Here is a 20,368-nt window from a genome sequence, read left to right on the forward strand (position 1 = left end):
GCTCTTCTTTTCAACTGATATTGCCATTACCCTAAGTAATGTTATTAATCACTTCTCTCATGAACTATTTTGCAAAAAGTCATTCTCCTTGACTTCAGCCTCTCCTTTATAAATGCCTGTTTTTAAAACACACTCTCTCTCTCTGTGTGTGTGTGTATGTGTGTGTGTGTGTATTATTATTATTATTATTATAGTGGTCTTCTATTTGGCAAATTGAACACAATTCTCCTAAGATAGTGTGTTAAGAATAGCATATTTCACTCTGTGCTAAGGTCCCCATCTTCTCTGGATTATTTTCCTTTTATAGTCTATTTTCTGGTCTCCTTGATTCTAGTTTTATCCCATTTCTCTTGCAGAGATGCCAAAAATAATCTTCCTAATAACTCTACTGTTCAAAAGTCTTCAGTGGCTCCCTATTGTCTAAAAGATAAAATTCCTTAGCTTGGTATAGAAATCCTTCCACAGTCTGGTTCCAAAATACCTTTCATTCTGTCTTTTTTCATTCTACTCCCTGGACATTGTGAATTCTTTACTATAACTGAATTTTATTGTTAAGAACTGCCTATATCTAAAGAAAAGCTTGGCTTCTGACTAATGTAAATAAGTTGTAAAGAAGCATTGTGGTTAAAATAATTATTTAAATTTCCAACTAATTTTTATTTTTACCTTTCATCAAGATATATTCTTAGCTTCTTCCAATTTAGTGTTCTTGTACAAAAGATGAACTTTGCTATTTCCTTTGGCGAATCATCCAGGATGCCCTTGGACATAAAGTAGTTCACTCCCTAAGGCAAAAACAGACATGGCTAGATGAATAAGACTGTCCTTTAAAATTTATATTTGTAGGCAATTACTGTCAATAGCAGACAAATAACTACAACTCTTTTACATTTAATAGGCTTTATTTTGCTATTGTTTCAAACTATATTTAAACATGCAAAATACAAGCTAGAACTTATAGATTGTTACCATAATTAGTGGTTGGTATGTTACATGCAATGAAAGGTAGGAAATTCAAAGTTATGGACAGTATAGCAATTTTCTTGCACTTATTTAAATATGTTTGTATGGCAACACCTCCTCACCTATCTACATTAAGTGTTTGAATACTGAAGGAAAAATGAAACTCATATAAAAAAACTTACATTATTCCATCCATTTGAAAATATTCTCAATACTAATCCTTTATGTTTTTTAACCCAAATAGAAAACATGGTACCTGAAGACCAGCTATAAGCACTAATAGAGTTTCTCAATTTTTTTTCTAACTATAGTGAATTCTTGTTCGGAAATGGGAATGCTGGCTATTATTGACGACAGATTTGAAGCAGTACCAGATCAGATTATGTGCTGTTTTTGAATAATGTTAAATATTGTGAACACCCAGCTAGAAATGTACTTATTAAGACATAACAATTTTATTGTTTTCATGGCATTTATCTTTGAATTTCCTGATCTCCACATGCAAAACTTTTTTTAAAAAAGCATCACCATAATTTTTATGACAAGATTATTTTTAAAAAAACAACAATAAGCAATGAAATCAATATTCTTACATGTATATGGAAGTCACATTCAAATAAATAACTGCTTTAGATTTGAATGTGTAATTATTCAAATAAAAGGCCAGTATATTTATTTCAACATGCAGATATCCAGCATACATGCATGCCCATTTAATACTTATGTCTGGATAATAGTATCCTGTATGTATCCTGATACAGAAAAATAATTCATCTTGCATGCATAATATGCTGTTTCCACATATACATTTCTTAAGAAACATTTATGTAGTATTTCAAGGTGCTGTACATATTTAACTATTCATATTTAGAAAGCTTTTCATAAAAAATAAGATCCCTATCTCAAATATTTTCATACTGAATTTCAAAAAGTGATTTTGATAACAATATAGCCTAACTCCTGGGGGTTCTCAAAGATACTTCCATGTTAAGGTGTATTTCAGAATAAATGTTGGCTTTAGGGATAGAATGTAAGCAAGCCTAGACATCAGATCAAATGACTGGCCTAGAATGATCTTGAATCAGTTATGGGTTGTCTATTTCCATCCTCCCCTCCATTGACAAGAATAATAAGAGAGTTGACTGTATGCATAAACGGCTTCTCAATGGGCTTGGTTTATTTCAAAACTCTGAAGTTAAATTCCTGTTTTAGAAATTTCCTGAGCTCCAATTAATCCAAATGACTAAATTTATTAGAAATTTTTATATGGAATATGGAAAAAAAACATTATTTAAATGAGATTGCTCATATAGAACTGTGAAAGTGGATGGTGCTAATTTTTTTATTGAATTCTTAACATTTTGAAATTTTACTAAATGTTAAAATGAAAATACTAATGATCATTTTAAATTCTCTAATATATGAGTTTCAGCATTACTTAATGTTCCCTAATCAAAGGATGAACAACAACAACAATAACAACAAAAAAAAGCCCAGTGCTTTTAATTTATTTTCACATTGATAAGTATCCAATAATACACCGTGTGTAGTGTCAAAAAAATCTGGCCTTGATTTGGTCTCTGGTTCACAGAATTCATAAAAGATAATTCTGAAGGCAGATTTCAACACTTCAACAACTGACATTCATTTGAATTAAAATAATTATTTGCGTATACTAAATTCTGGTAGAGTTAAGTAATTCAAATAAGGGGTGGAGGGGGAGAGGATAAACATTTATATAGCACCTGGTATATTCCAGGGACAAACAATACAAAATATTATCTCATTTACCCTGCAGAGTAGCTATTATTTTTATCCCCATTTTATAATTGAAGAAATTGAGGTAGAGGTAAAATGACTTGCCCAGAGTCAAAAATGGTTAATAAATATCTGAGGTTGCATTTGAATTGAAGTCTCGCTGAGTTTAGATTCGGCACCCTGTGTGCTGTACCATCTAACTGCCTCTAAATAAAACATGGTTCCTTCCCTTATAGAATTTACAGTCAGTCTAATTAGGAAAAAAATAACACAAACAACCAGTTTGACCAGGCAAATTTCATTATTGACTGGGGAAATCAATGAAAGTTTCATAAAAGAGTGGTATTTGAGCTAAGATTTTATAGAATGTGAAGTTGTCAACAGCTGGAGGATTGGGGAAGCATTTCAAATACTGGAGCATACCCAAAAATATGCAAGTAGAAGAAAGCATGTAGAACATAAAACAGATAAGGCATAATTCAATTTGATTAGAAAATATAGTACATGAAGAATAGTATAAGAGAAAAAGGAAAGATAGGTTAATGCTATATTTCTGAAGGCCTTAGATGTCAAAATAAGTATAAATTTTGATAAGTGATATAGAATCACTGAATGGTTTTGCGCAGAAATGACGTTCAGATTTATACATTAAAAAGAAATATGGCAAATGTATAAAGAACAGAAGTGGTTTATAGATATGAATAAAAAGGGAGTGAAGATTAGGAAACCATATTAATGGTTCAATGAAAAAGTAATAATGAATGTACTAGTTGGTATCAGTAGGAAAAAAGAGGTAAGGATGAATCTGAATGATATTATAGAATGAATTGAAAAGATTTCGGACCTGTAAGTTAGGGGAAATAAAGGAGAGGGAAAAGACATGGATAATATCAATGTTCCAAAGAAGTAGATATTGTGGTAATAGTGAAATAAACAGAACAGATTTTGAGAGAAAACATATTTTGATATGTCTATATTTCTTTAAGATTTGCAAAATTCTTCTTTATAAATACACTGTTCATTTAAGGTCTCTGACAACTCAAAATAGGACAATTGGTTTGAGAAAAGCTAAGTTATCTGGTGTAATATATAAAAAGAAATGTCCTATAAGCCCTAGGAGGTGCTGACCTAAATATATAGATCTGGGAGTCATCAGCATAGTGATGAGGATTGAACCTGTGGAATGAAATGAGATGCCAATGGGGAAGAGTATAAAACGAGAACAGTAATAGTTATAGAACATTAAAGAAGCACTTGAAACAAGGTGACAGAAGTTAGAAAGAAGGAAGAAAATCTGAGTATCTCAGGATTCAAGAGTATCCATCAAGTATCTAGATGGAGGAAATTATTAATGATGTCAAATAATGAAGAGAGATCAAGAATGTTAAAGGTCACAGTGGAGGTGAAGCCAAGATAGCAGAGTAAAGGCAGGGACTCCTGCAAGCACTATTCCAAACTCCTCCAAATAGCTTTAAATAATGACTCAAGACAAATTTTAGAGTATTAGAACCCACGAAAAAAAAATTAATGAAACAATTTTCCAGCAGAGGAGAACTTAAAAGTTCAGCAGGAAAGATCTCTTGCCTTGGGTGTGGGGGTGGGAAAAGCAGCATAGTCCCGGCACAGACTGTGCTAGCATAGCCCCAGACTCAGTAAACCAGGAGGAAGCCTTGGGGCATCTGAATCAGCAGCAGCACTGGTTTTTTCCAAACCTCTCAACTTATAGACACCAAAGATAATTTGGAAGGTCAGCAGGAAAAAGTTTGTCTTATTAGGATGAGAAGGCCTGAGGAAACCAGCAAACTAGAAGTGGGCCTTGGGAGCTGCTAAATTGACAGTTGCAACAGCAGCAATGTCGGTGGCAGCAGCAAAGGTGGCTTCTGGAGGTCTCAGCCTACAGACAGTAGAGGGTGTTGAGCAGGACTCCCTTGCTTATATAAGCCCATATTTCAGGGCATAGTCCTGGCTCACAGAATGAGGCTAAGGGGGAGCAGAGTGGATTGGGGACCTTCTTCACAGTTCCAGAGCAGAGAGAAGTACTTGGGGTCACTCATAGATTGGAGCACAGTGCAGGAGAGTAGCGAACACACTTCTCCTTGGATGACACCACCTTAGAAAAATTGAAAACATAAAAGCCCTAGAAGAATCTCTGAAAATAACCACCAAAAAAATCACTGAAAGTTGAGACATCACACCCTCTTATCCTGGAAACAGAGTTCTGCTTAAAAAAAAAAAAAAAAAAAAAAAAAAAGAGTTAAAAATCAAGTAATAGGCTGGAGAAAATGAGCAAACATTAAAAAAAATTCTGACCATAGAAATTTACTGTGATGACAAGGAAGACTAAAACACACACTCAAAAAAAGACAACAAAGTCAATACTTCTACATCCAAAGCCTCCAAGAAAAATATGAATTAGTTTCATGCCATGGAAGAGCTCAAAAGAGATTTTGAAAATCAAGTAAGAGAGGCAGAAGAAAAATTGCAAAGAGAAATGAGTGACATAAAAGAAAGGACAAAATGGTAATGAGAATGCCTTAAAAATAAAATTGGCTAAATGGAAAAGGAGATATAAAAGCTCACTGAGGGAAATAATTCCTTAAAAATTGAAATAGAACAAATGGAAGCTATTATCAAGAGATAATAAAATAAAATAAAAAAATAGAAGACAATGTGAAATACATCAATGAAAAAAGATCCAGGAAAGAGAAATTTTAAATTATTGATCTACCTGAAAGCATGATAAGAAAAAGAGCCTAGAAATTATCTTTCAAGAAATTATCAAGAATAAGAAGTGTCTTGATATTCTAAAATAACAGGATAAATTAGAAATTGAAATAATCCACTGTATCACCTCCTGAGGCAACAAACTTTCAATGACTAAGAACCAGGTAAGTGCTTCATTACTTTCAGGCTAAGGAACGTATCAGGATTAGATGACAGTATGGGATATCAACAAAGGAAAGTTGTGAATAAAGCTTAATACATTCTCTAACATAATTTAATTACAATTCTGATAGATATTACATCTGAAAGATGAAGGATGAAACAGAATGAGGAGACACTTAAGGCAAACCCACAAGTAGGCTATTGCAATAATTCAGCTATGAGATGATGAGAACCTCCATTAGAGTGGTTACAGTGTCAAAGGAGAGAAAAAGGCATATTTGACAGATATTACAAAGATGAAATCAACAGGCCTTGGGAAGAGATTGAATATGTGGTATGATATCTAAATTGTTAGCCTGAGGGACTCAGAGGTTATGGTGTTCTCAAAAATAATAGAAAAGTTAGAGGTTTAGGAAAAAGAAGTTGAGTTTAATTTTAGACATGATGAATTTAAGATATCTACTGAAAATCCAGTTTTGATGTTTGAAAGGCTTTTAGAGATGTGAAATTGGAGCGGTTGGGGCAGACTGGAAAGATTTGAGAATCAGCAGCACAAAGATGATAATTAAATCTATGGGAGCTGAAAAGATTACTGAGTGAAGTACTACAGAGGGAGAAGAGAAAGAGAATCCAGGATAAAACCCTGTAGGATAACAGCGTGATCTGGATCAGGACCTAGCAAGAGATTAGGAAACAGAGTTCTGATAGGTTGAAAGGAAACCAAGAAAAAAGGTGTCTCGAAAACTTGGTAAGAAGAGAATATTAAGTAGTAGAAGGATACTGATCAATAATATCAAAAACTGCAAAAAGATCAAGAAGAATGAAGGCTGAAAAAGGTCAGTAGTTTTGGAATTAAGAGATCATGGGTAACTTTGAGGGAGCCACTTTAGGAAAATGATGAGCTCAGAAGCCATATTGTAAATTGTTATGAGGTGAGGGAGAGGAGAGAGCAGAAAGCTGCTGTTTAACTGTAAATCACAGAAGAAATATAGAACAATAGTTACTAGAGATAGAAGGCTCAAATGAGGATTTTTTGGAGGATGAAAGAAACCTGGATCTTGGCAGGCTGCAGAGAAAAACTCAGTAGACAAGGAGAGCCTGAAGATACATGAAGGAATGGGGATGACAGAGGAAGCAATGTGTTGGAGATGGGAAGAAATGAGACTGTTCCTGCAGATGGGAGGATGAGCCTTGGTAAAGAATAAGATAAGGAGCAAAAAGAAAAGCTATAATTTCCATATGAGCCAGGCAATGAACTTCGTAAAGAAGGAAAGAATGTCCTTCCCGGGAATCAGCATAGGAGGAATTTGATTGGATGATAAATGTGTATTGAATTAATTTAAAAAGAGGAGAAAGTACTGAATTATGGTAATAGAGGAGAGAGCCTGGAAGTGACAATGAATATGCCACCTCTATCTCAATAAGTAAGTGACGAGGGCAGAGATTATCAGTGAAAGTGCATCCAGTACTGGACAGGGTGAATAAGAAGACTATGTTATTGCTAAATTGGCAGGTGAACAATTCCAGGATTTACAAGTTCTAAAAAATGTGGTAGGAGACTCCAGTATAAACTACAGGAACAACTGATTAAATAAAATAAGTGTATTGAAAATAAGAAAGCACATGAATGTTATCTGATTTTCATTCATGCTCATTTTTTCCAAGTTTTACAGAAGTTATAATTTTTTTTACAGAACACATTTTCACAGCCACATCATAAGAAATGTAGATAATACAAAAGACTACTGTTTACTTAGTTATGCAAAATTCAGCCTTAAAGGTTATTTTTTAAAAATCCAAATAGAATAAATATCATAAGAATTCAAAGACCATCAGCATATTGGTTAAGTAGTTAATGTAAGATTTATAGAAAAAAATAGATGAAGATCACTTATAATGGAAAGGCAAAGATGAGTTATGAACTCTACTGGTAGAAGAAGTATACATTAAAAGGATCATGTGGATCTACCAATTATGTCTTAATGATACTTAAGTCACAGTAATATTTTTAAAATAATGCTTTTTTATGTAAAACCCCCCCCTTTTTTTTTTTTGAGACCTTTACCACTAGCACCTATTAGGTGAGTTGAATTAGTTTATTTTTTTAATATTCTCAAAAAAAAAAAAAAAAAAGAATCATGTAGTAGCAACTATTTCAATTTACACTTAGAAGGTGCTCCAAGTTAGGGATCAAATCTTCTTGACCTCCCATTATAAACCTTAAAGTACATCTAGCAATATTTTGTCTATATCATAGAATTAAAGATTTAAAACAAGAAGGAACTTTTTGTGTAATCTAGTCTAACTGGCCCGCCCCTTGCCATTTTATAGATAACAAAGCAAGGTTTGTTTAAGAGGTTACCTAGGTAATTCAGGTTCTTTCTCTCCAAATTTATTCCTTTTTTCAATGCGGTTTAACTTTGCCACCTATGACTATGAAAATTTAATTAATAAGTCTCTGTAAAATTTCTACAACATCCTTACAAGCAAACATAATAAAGCTTCATTTCAAGTTTGAAGTTATCACTATAATTTAAGAGAGCATGGCTAGCAATTCTACTCTATAGTGATTCAAATTCCAAAAACTGTGAACAATGTGGACATAAGACTGAAATCTGTAGGTTTGCAGATTAACACATGAGTGGTTATAGTTTATTACCAACATAAAAAAAAATCTTAATTATTGGTATTTTAGTTTGAATTTATGAAATCATGTAGAACAGTTTTATCCTCTCCCTTCTGAGTCTAATTTAGGTTTTTTGGGATTACTAAGAACACAACATTATGTCTCGGGGCTCTCTCCTTAAAGAGATAAATCTTGAAGATCCTCCTCTTAGTTTGTAGATATATCACAATTTTGTCAGGTCCAGGTTATCCCAGGCTATACCAGATCTACTATAGGGGCAGGCTTTAGAGAGAGATAGAGGATAGGCTCATTTCAGAGTGAACATTTCATGAAATATAATCAAGTGGCAGGAGAAAATTAATTCATAGGAAATGAAGTTCCTTTAGTTGCAGATCATTACAAAATATTTTTAAAGTTATATTGCCTTTTTAAAAAATTTCAAAATATTTCCAGATTATCTTCATTTCTAATGACTCTTTTGTAATAAAGTAAATCATTAAGTAAACTAACTCACAGTGATCTTATGTAAAAGTGCATGTAACATTTAACATCAGTAGTATCTTTCCAATATCTCTATTTTTTAAGATTTAAAAAAATTTAAAAGAACTATATTTTCTTTCCCTCTCCACTACTCCATGTCACACTGAAAATGACATGGAAAAAAATTCCATGCAACAACTATGCAGAGTAAAGCAAAATAAATTCCTTAAATGGCTATACTCAAAAATAAATGTTTCATTTCTACACCCCACATTCATCAGCTCTATATAACGATGTGGAAAATATCATGACCATAATGGATTAGCCATAGTTTCTACAGCTTTCAAAAAGTTGTGTTCTTTACAATGTTTAAATTGTTATTCTTGTTCATTTTTACTTCACTGTGAATCATTTCATTTAAATCTTTTCATATCTCTGAAATAATCTACTTTCTCATTTATTACAGCACAAAAGTATTCTATTACATTCACATAGGACAATTTACTGAGCTGTTCCTCAACTGAGAGGCCTTCCTTTAGTTTTCAGTTTTTTTGTTAACATAAAAAGAACTGATATGAATATTTTTGTATTTAAAGGACATTTTCTTTTTTCTTTGATACCTTTTGTCTGCTAGTTTGGGAATGACACAAGTGGGTCAAAGGGCCTAAGTAACTTGTCGTGTATAGTTACAAATTGTTTTCCACAATGGTTATAGCCATTCACAGATCCACCAACAGTACATTAATTTTATCCTACTAACATTTATCATTTTTATTTTTTGTCATCTTTGTCAAACCGATGGATGTGGAAACTGCTTTAATTTATATGGCTATGGGTAATTTGGATCAGATTTCTCTTTGAAAGAAAATGGATCCTTCTATATTCCAAACTACAAATTGTATGTTGGTATGCAATGTTTATGAAATATACTAATATGTAACACTAATTCAAGTCAAATTTGGATATAGAGATTATATGATCAGATGAGATTTTTATATATTAAAAAAATATATATAAAAGTTCTTATTTAAACAATCAGTTAGTAGGCAATACTACATATATACCATGAAAGGTAGAGCAACTTCCAAAAGCTATAAAGAAATAAAGGAGGAGAAAAAGGGGAGGGAATAAAATAAAGTGGGGTATAGAAAGATGTTGATTTATGGCAGTAGGACAAGTTATATAGATTAATGGGCAAGGAATAAAGGATAAGATTGGGTTACAAAAGGGTATATTGAGGGAGGAAAGGATAGCATAGGGTAAGGTGGAGTACAGACGGGTACATAGAGTAATGGTAGTGGGACAAGTGTGTAGATTAATGGGAATGGGATAAAGAGGGAAGGAAAAGGGGGAAAGAAGATAAGGAAGGGATTAAGGAGCAGAATTAAAATAGAAGAATTAGCAGGGATAGGAAATATGAGATATACAGAAACACTACAACAAGGATCAAGAGTAGAATTTATTAGGACAAAAAATAGGGCTAGTAATCATTGATCTTAGACAAGGTCAAACTTAAAGATTCAATCAAGAGAGAAATCTACATTATAAATTAGCCATATTAATATTGTTTTAGATGCATGTTTACATATGGGTAAATGCATTATGTATTTATATGTATATATGTGTATGTCTGAGTATACATGGGTATGCATGTATATATGTGTATATGTCTGTGGGAAGGTATGAAAAGTGTATGTTATTTATTTTATGTGTGTTATTTGTATGTGTATGTATATGTATATCTATCTATCTATGCTTAAAGCCTGTTTGGAGGAGATGGGGAGATGAAAGAAAGTGTGCAAGAGAAAACAAAAGAATAACCTACAAGGAAGTAGAGAAAAGTTAGACAATCAAGAATATTATTTCTTCTATTATTATATATGCTTTCTGATATTTTGAATCCTCCCTGATGTTTTGCAAGGCATATGAAAATGTTTTGTTTTTATTTTTCTTTTCTGTCTTTGTTTTTTACTGATTTTTCTTATTTCATGTTTAGTTCAACAAATAAATTTTAAAAAATTAAACAATCAGCTATTAACTGAATCAAGATATAAAAAAATTAAAAAAATCTTTGAATAAGTCATTGAATGAATATACTCTATTAAATATCTTAGTGGCTATATGAACTATAATTTTTAAAAAGTATAAATGGATGCTCCCTTCCTTTTAAAGTAAGCTTAGAGAGCAGGCCCTGGGGCTAGGATGAGGCTAGGGTTCAAATCCTACTGGTTTTATGACAGTGAGCAAATCTTTCAGGGCTTGACGCTATTCTCCGATACAATTTTGCACTGGTAGAGGCAGTTTCCTCATATGGAAGTCTTCTGTACCAGTTCTGAGGGTACATTTCCTATTCTACTGCATAACAAGTATTACTTGAATGGAATTACAATTTAGTTAGATAGGTAAGAGCTACAAAGTAGCAATAATACTCATGAAAAGTCAAGTAATAGCAAAAGAATGATGTATTCAGTCAACCAACAAGCACAGATTGAAGGCCTAAATATGTGACAGGACTGTATAGTAGATGGTGAATCTACAAATACAAAGAATGAAAAAGTACTTAGGGTCCTTGTAAACAGACTACAAGCCTAAAAATCAATCAAGCAATCAAAGAACATTCCTGTGAATCTGGAACTGTGTTAAGCACTAAAAATGAGACTTCTCTGAAAGAAATACATATAAAGAGCAAAAAATTACCAAGTAAAATAAATTTATTATGAAACCAGGGGTTAAGAAAGGGGTAAGAGTTTTCCAAAAAAGAAAGGACGCATGATTTGCAGTGACTAACTGAGGTTAAACAAAAAAAAAAAAAAAGATTGGAGCTCAATTCAGATTCTATATGATTTAGATGAGGAAGGGACGGGAATGTGGTCTATATTTGAAACAAGAGTGCATGTGTAGCAATTGAATGACAGGTAGAACAAGATAACTCAATTTGCAAAAGTTTTGTATGTAAAAACTTGCCTTATGAAACTTGAACAGTTTGTAGGATGTTTCCTCTCCACAAATAGAAAGCAAAGGGAGGCCTTAGCTGGGAGGGGAAAATGACAAAAAACAAACAAACAAACAAACAAAAATTTGAAGAAATATGCAAATTGTTCTGGGGATCTAACAGTAGTTAGAATTTTTTGGATTGCAGCCAAGTTTTGAAGTATACCAGGAAGCCAAAGAAATCTTTTGAGTGAGAAAAAATCATAATGAAAATAGAATTTTTGAAAGTTTATCCCAACAGCAGTGTTCAGAATAAATTAGATGAGAGTTTCATTAGAGGCAGGGATACCAATAAGGAGGTTATACTGCTTTATACCAGGTTTGTGATAATAAGTAATTTGAATCAGTGGCAGTGGAAAAGGTCAAGGTAAATAGGAGAGGGATTAATGAAGGAAGAATGGTAAAGAGAATCACAAAATGTGTACCGGAGGGGACCTTACAGATTATATTTATCCCCTCATTTTGAAGAAAAAAGAAAAAAAGACACAGAGAAATGAAGTATTTAATGTCATGGTATGACACAATCAGCACTATAACCCAGGTTCTCTGATTAGTATTCTTTTCACCATAGCACTATATGGTCAAGGTTCTAAATAGTCAATATCTCAAGTTGAATAGTAGAAGTCAAAATGATGTTAAAGATTCCCTCAGTAAAAACAGTATTTGTGACTTAAGAAAACGAAGTAGAATCAATTGTATTTCATTATAATTTGTCTAGTGAGTGAAAACACTCACTAGTTTTGCTTCATTAATCCTCTAGGCCAACTATGTCAACTTAAATAGAAATATGGACCACTAGAAAGAACTGGAAATTGGGAGGATGCCCATCAATTGGGAAATTGACTAAGTTATACTATAATTACTGTGCTATAAGAAATAATGAGCAGGATGATTTCAGAGATCTGGAAAGACTTGCATAAACTAACAAAGTGAAGTGAGTAGAACCAGGAGATCATTGTATACAGTAAAAACAATATTTTATGATAAAGAACTATGAATGGGCCTGGAGTTCAAAACCTCAGTCACTTACAATCTCTGTGATCTTTGTTAAGTTCCCTAATTTATTTGCCTTCAGTTTTCTTAACTGTAAAATGAGGATGATAATACCACCTAGGTCCTAGGGTTATTGTGAAGATCCAATGAGAGAATAATTGTACTATACTAAGTATAGTGCCTGGTACATTGTAGGCCTAATATAAAATTATTATTACTATTATTATCTCTGGCTTACTTATCCAAACATATAACATATTATTTTGTCACACATAATATTCATACTTTTATTTCTGTCTTCACACAGATTGTCCCTCAGATCTAGCAAATACTCTATGCACGTCCCCTAGGAATTAAAGTTTTGTTAAAAGAGTGTTTTGCTTTTTCTTTGTATTTCTAGTGTCTAACACATACTAAATTTTTAACAAGTTCTTCTTGACTGATTTATCCTTATTAAATCAAATTGTCACAAATTAGTACTGGTTAGGAATATAGAACTAAGAAGCAGAATTTGAGAATCTCTTTTTATAAAAAGTAAATTTTCTCCTCTTTTCTACAAATTTAATATAAGTACCATACATTTTCATATTCACTGATTTTTTTTTTTGCTTTATCACCTGTTGTTATTACATACACATTTGTTATTTTTCTTTTAAAAATAACTTTTTCAAATTGCTATCAAATCAGGACCATAAAATAATCCTGAAAAATAGAACTCATTAAACTAAATGAGCTAGACTACTTGATCATGTGTGAAATGAATGGATTATCAAAAATTATCTGTGCAAAGTCATCAATAGGAAAAAAACCCAAAATAAAACAAAACTATTATTAAAACCAGACAAATATTTGTGTATAGTTGTTCTGTAATTTTTTAAAAGGAATGAAACTATTTGTCCTCTTGTGAGGAATTAAATGTTTCTATTTTTTCTTAAGCCTCTATCAGATACACTTGCAATAAATACAATAGTATTAAAGTATTAATGTGAATTATAATCAAACAACCAATAAGCATTTACTATGTGCCAACCATTGTACACATTATATGTTGATAGTACAAAGATGAAAATTAATCAGAAAGCATGCAAGTATGCTCTTTTTGGGCAGGGACTGTCAAAGGAGTTAATATGTATACCATCCAAGCATATACAAAATATGCTCTCAAATACACAAATAGATTTATGATTTCACTGAGTTGGATATTCCCTATAACGATGCTGATCAGAACTCATCTCTGCCTGCTGAGATGGTACATATCCTCCCAAAAATTCATAAAAAGAAGTCCACTCAAAGTCCTAGATTTATTCCTCAGTTTCTTCTAACACTGTGAGGATACTAGTAGAGCACCCAGGTTATCATATTTGTCATGTCTCTTCTGAAATATAATCTTATTTTGTTTTCCTCTGATCAATATATCTTTTACTTCTGTTCTTTAAAGAACCTTAATGGTTCTATACTATAGCCTGTTTAAGTCAAAAAGGTACTTCTCCCCAGGTAGTGACAATAGTGCACAGAGAATTAGGCTTGGAGTCAGGATGACTTGAGATCAGCCCCAGCCTCTGATACTGGCTGTATGACTCTAGGTGGAAATTTGTGCCTCTGTTTCCTCATCTTTAAAATAGGGATGATAACAGCACATATCTCCTAGGGTTGTTGTAAAGGTCAAATAAAATAATTATGGCAAAGAGCTTAGCATGGTTCCCCCCCCCCCCACATATATAAATGTTAGCTATTATCGTAATTATATTCATTTCCAATTTCTTGGAGATAACTGTGTCCAATGTCTCATAGTTTTATACAACAGTCCTCATAGAAAAGTAGTATTAAAAAGCTAGATTTTTATTTAGAGAAGGTGTTTGAGAGTCTAAGATGAGCCTCCATAAACAAACATTAGCTAAGTGGAAAGAGATGGAAGCCAAAGACTACAAAGTTTTAGAATAGGAACTCATTTGCAAAAGAGGCAGAGAAGTCCTTCTGTAGGTAATAGCACTTGAGCTCAGTATTGAAGGCAACTTAGTGGAAGTGGGGGAAATGGAAAATTAAAGGGAAAGAATAGCAAAATGGCTACTTTGACTATATCATGGAGTTCATGAAGGGGTGGTATGTAAAATAAGCCTGGAGGGGTTGAAACTATATTTCTAAGGGTTCCAAATAACAAACAGAAATTTATATTTGAATCTAAAGGCAATGGATAGCTACTGCAGCTTTTTGAATAACATGGTCACATCTCTACTTTAAGAATGTAACTGGCAACTGTGTGAAAAATGTAAGATGGGAGAAAGTTGAGGTAGGAAGATCAGTTAGGAGACTATGTCAACAAAGCAAGCAAAATATGATGAGTATTTTTAATTGAACAGTGTTCATATGAAAGGAAAGAAGGGGACGACAGATAGATGCAAGAGGCATTGGGGATGTAGAACTGACCAGATTTAGCAACTAACTGGATATGTTAGGACAAGTAAAGTGAAAAGTCAAAGATGATTTTGAATTGCAAACCTAGGTAACCTCAAAAAAGAAAGTGAGAATGCGATTTAGAGAAAAGATTATGATGAATTATTTTGGACATGCTGAATTTGAGATGCCTAAAGAACATCTAGTTGGAAATATCCAATAGGTAGTTGCTGACAAGGGCCTGGAATTCAGGAGAGAAGCTAGGTAGAACTGAAATTTTATGTTACAAATGTACATAAAATTATATATATATATATATATATATATATATATATATATATTTCCAGATGACTCATATGTATACATATGTAAATAAATATGGGAGTAATTAGCATAGACAAAACAAGTGAACTCAATGAGGTCACAGCACACAGAGAGGACACAGGATAGAGATCTGGGATACATTTAACAATTAGAGGATAGGAGATAGATGATTCAAACAAAACTTGGAAGAAATGGTCAGACCAGAGGAGAACCAAGGCACAGCAATGTGATGAAAACTCAGTAAAGAGAAAGTATTCAAGAGCCTCTAATGGAGAGAGAAAAGTCATTAAGGAATGAAGACTAAGAAAAGGTCATTCATTTAACAATAAAGTAATGGTAGACTGATGCATAATGAAGTAGTCATGAAAACAATATATTTGATTGCAGCAATATAAATGGAAAAACCAACTATAAGAAGAAAATCATACTATAATTCTAATGACCAATTTCAGCTCCCAAAGGTGACAAAAATGTATATCTTTGCTTTCCCCTTCCCAGATGTGGGTGGGGGAGGGGGTACAATGGTGGGCTTTGGATGAGGAATCTTAGCTACTCTGTCAGATTTAGTTGCTATGTTGTCTGATTTTGATATTTTTCCTCCTTTTTTATTTTTGGTTGCAAGGTTTGGCTTCCTATGGAGACAGAAATGAAGGTGATTTAAAAGAAGCTATCAATAAAAGGAGATGAATTATGATTTTAGAGAGAGTACGTTTCATTTGAGTGAGGAAGTCAAAAGCCAGACTGTGAAAGATTGAGAACTAAGAAGAGGATAAATGGAAGGAAGAAACATAAAAAGCTTTTTAAAAAAAAGTATTTATGAAAAGGAAGAGAAAGATGGGAGGACAGTCTGAAGGGTAGTAAGGTTGAATGAAGTTTTTTTTTTCTCTTTTCTTTTAAAGAATAAAATCAGGATGTATTTGCAAGAAGCATTAGATTCCAGTACCTAGAAACCCTAAAAATTAGAGAAAAGAGAAATGATTCTCAGACAATGTACTGGAGAAGATGACAGAGGAAGGGATCAAGGAAACATATAAAGGAATTGTCCTTGGTGAAGAAAAAGATCACTGAAGACTAAAGGAAGGGAGAACAGGAATTGTATCATGCTTTTTGGGATACAAAATAAAGATCAAAGGGAATTCACGGGCATTTGACTTCTAGTTTTCTGGTAAAACATGAGGCAAAGCATTTCCTTGTTGTAAAGAGGGCCCAAAATGAGAGCAGATAAATTTATAGTAGACTCATCCTGGTTGTAGGACTGGAATAATCAATTTTGGAATTTTATTTAAAAATATAATTTCATTCATAAACTTTATTCACCATGATTTTATACAGTTTTAAAACTGAGAAAGACTTTTAGAAATTTTCTAATGTAGCATCCTCATTTAGAATTTTTACCTCTTTTGTAAAGAAAGGCTGATTTTATCACCGTAATTATTACAGTTGGGATAGCATAGTGAGAGAGAACTGATCTTGGAATTAGAAAGACATGGACTCTGAAAACACAGTGGCTATATGACTTAGGCAAGTCATTTAATCTCCTTCAGTGTCCCTAGGCAACAATTTAAGACTACAAATTGCATAGCAGGTACTGATTTGATTGGCAACTAAGTACTTCCTATACCAATGAAATTGCGGTCTAGTCTCCTCCATACTTCCAAAGTAACTATATTTAAGCAACAAATATTTTATAAAGTCATTCCCCATTCCACTTAACCAATAATTTTCTTTCCTAATAGGGAACAGAAGCAACATGCAGGAGTTGAATGAGTGCTGATTTTTTTGAGTTTAAGAACTTTTTTTCAAACCATTACTCTTCTATTCATAATATAGGTTATCTCGGGCAATCAAAAACCATTTTGGTCCATGTTTATTTTTTTTTTTTTTTTTTTTTTTTGTAAACATGAGCCTCATAAATAAATTTTCAAGTAGATTTTTTTGCCATATTTTACATGTTTTATCTAAGTGTAGACATAATCCTAATAAGCTTTTAGATGAAATTTACTTTTTGTACATCTAGTAAGGAGGAGAGAGGTAACTACCCACAGTTACACCAGAATAGAGATACTTGTTCTTTTTACTTGTTAATCAGAGTAGCATAGGCTTTGTGTATTGTGAATGTCATGAAAATTTTCAAAATACCACTGAAGATTATGGATGTCTAGGACCCTCTTCTACATAACAGTGAAACACAGAGTTTTTGGCATAAGGAAGAACTCAACAAAGCTTAATAAGCTAAGTGTTACTTGCTCAGATTAGTTCAAATAAAAAGTTGAAGCTCCTCCTTCCTCTTCCTCCATCCTCCTTCCTAATCAAATGCATATCTATAATCTATAATTTATTTTTTTCTTTTAGTTGTACTTTGAAGGATTTTTCTGCCATTTAAAATACATGAAATAGCTTTATCTTTACTAAACAAAATTCATATCTACTTCAATTGGGCATATTTATTATATAACAAACATCATGAATATATATTGTGAGGCAAAACAGCAGTAGGAATTAGAGAAAGCAGTAAAAATGAAGATAAGACAAGTTTATCAACAAGTTTATAGTCTATCTAGTTAACTATACAACTTGTTCCTAGGTTTCTGAGATACTTTGAAAGACCTATTACAACTATTAGTTGTGTACTCCATACTGATGGCATATCATAACACATCTGGCATTCTTATCCTTTGTTACTCTTATCTACCCTTTCTCATAAAATCTAGATAGTGGATCTATCCAACCTATAGCAGGCCTTTCTTTTGCTCCTTTGTATCTTATAGGTTATAAATATTTTTAGCTCCTACAACAGTTAAGATACTAAATGTCAAGGCATTAGGTTAAAATAAAACTAAATATTTTTAAAAGTATCATAAAGAACATGTTTTTAGAAGAACAGCATTTTACTCCTCTAAGTTGTACATGATTCTACCTGTTCCCCATAAAGGATCTGTTCTTTATTTTCATTGGGATTGCAAGGGATGGATGAAGGGTGGGGGTGAGGGTGGAGCAGTGTTTTCTTGTAGAGTTGTACAGAGATGAGGAAAATGGGAAGAAGGATAAAAATATCAGTTGTAAATAGCAAAAAGTGAAGCTAACAATTCAGACTTATATTTTCAAGACTTTGTTAGGTAGCATATTATTAATCTCATTTTACAGATGGGAAAATAAGATTAGCAAGGTAAAGTGACTTTCAAGATCACAGAGTAAGTTAGCAAAGCTCTTGTGATAATATTAAAATTTACATTCAGATATTTCAAGTCCCATTTTTATATTTAAATAATTCAAAGTGGCTGTATTCCAAAACTCAGAAAAAGTGCATGCCTTACAGTTTGGCAAGGTACCTACCACTACTTGGTTAACTTTATTTGTTGGAAATTTATTTGCAGGAAATATTTTCAGGAAAAGTACCTATGAGGGGAAAAGATACCTTGAGTACTGGACTATAAACCTAAACAATTAAATCGACAGTAAATTATTCAAGGTGGAAGTTGTCTGTGTCAGGAATGGCAGAAAACCCTTCTGCAACAAGAGATCCAATTCTGTCCTGACTTCTCTAGTAGATTGTCCCCTTCATCACCCCACTCCCAACTTCTCTTCAGTCTTCCTGTCTACTTGTTTCCTCACTCTCTGCAATTGTGCCCTAGTCTTCTCCATCCTCAAAAATCCTTCATTTGATCCAAGCATTTCCACTACCATCCCATCTCTCTCCTTTTTATGGCTAATCTGGCCATCTACACTCTTTACAAGCTAGCTTCTGAATATCAAAGCCACTCTCTCCAAAGTTACCAACAATCTAAGGGCCAAATGTTTTTTCAATGTTCATTCTTTTTGACCTCCATGAACCCTTTGTCAATGCTGATCACTCTCTTCTTCTTAATATTTTTTTTTCTTTAGGTTTTTGGAATACTACTCTCTCTTGGTTCTCCTTCCATCTACATGACCACTCCGAAGTCTCTGCTGAATCTTCAACCAAGTCATGCCCACTAATCATGGGTATCTTAAAGGGCTCTGTCCTGGACCTTCTCTTCTCCTTCTATACTATTTCATTTAGTGGTCCCAAGAACTCCCATAAATTCAATTATCTACTTATCTAGTTCTAACATCTTTATTAATTTCCATGCAAATCTCTACCTGGCTATTGGGCCTCTCAAACTGAATATCCAGTAGATAATCTAAACTCAACAGGACCAAAATTGAACTCATTATCTTTTTCACAACCCAACCCTCCCCTCTTTCCAAACTTACCTATTACTGTCGGAAAAAAGCAGCACACTGAATCATCCAGGCTTGAAACCTAAGAGTTATCTTCAATTCCTTACTTTCTCATCCAACATATTCAACGTGCTTCCAAAGCCTATCAATTTGACCTTCATAACATCTCCTGCATATATCCAATTCTCTTCTCTGACACTGTTGCCATCTAATCACTTCACACCTGCACTATTTTAATAGCCTACCGATTGGTTTCCCTGTTATAATTCTCTCTCTATTCTAGTCCATTCTCCCCACAGCTGTCAAATTGATTTTTCTAAAGTGCAGGTTTGACTATATATCACTCCCACCCCCCACTCAATAAATTCTAATGGCTTCATATCAGATCTAGGATTAAATACATATTTTTGTTTGGCATTCAAAGTCCTTCCAAATCTGGCCCTTCTTCCTACCTTTACAATCTTCTTATATCTTATGTCCCAACTTCATCCTCCTATACCAATTTACTCTTTGATCCAGTGACACTAGCATCTTTGCTGTTCCTTGAACAATAAGTCTATCTCCTGGCTCCAGACAATTTTCTTGGTTCCATTTCTATCTACTGACTGCACTGGATTCCTTTAATCCAAGATAAAACTTCACTTGCTTCAAGAAGTCTTTCCTAATCCCTCTTAATTCTAGTGTCTTTCCTCTATTATTTCAAGTTTATCTGGTTTGTGCATAGTGAGTTCCTTGAGAGCAAGTGTATTCAGGACC

The 20,368-nt window shown here is 33.1% G+C and overlaps 1 protein-coding gene across 6 annotated transcripts in view; it reads right to left on the reverse strand.

The window, feature by feature from the left end:
• The window catches only part of FBXO8 (F-box protein 8), a 51,474-nt gene that overhangs the window by 8,826 nt on the left and 22,280 nt on the right, over nucleotides 1-20,368 (reverse strand). For 4 of the 6 annotated variants that reach the window (XM_031941837.1, XM_023505861.2, XM_012552112.3 and 1 more), the window contains one exon: nucleotides 667-785. In XM_031941837.1, the coding sequence (XP_031797697.1) occupies nucleotides 667-785 (119 nt within the window). Of the gene's footprint in view, nucleotides 1-666; nucleotides 786-18,745; nucleotides 18,809-20,368 lie in introns of all 6 variants that reach the window. The other 2 variants (XM_031941838.1, XM_031941839.1) reach the window with 1 other exon arrangement.

Source organism: Sarcophilus harrisii, chromosome 6 (assembly GCF_902635505.1).
Source record: "Sarcophilus harrisii chromosome 6, mSarHar1.11, whole genome shotgun sequence".
NCBI classification, from domain to species: Eukaryota; Metazoa; Chordata; class Mammalia; order Dasyuromorphia; family Dasyuridae; genus Sarcophilus; species Sarcophilus harrisii.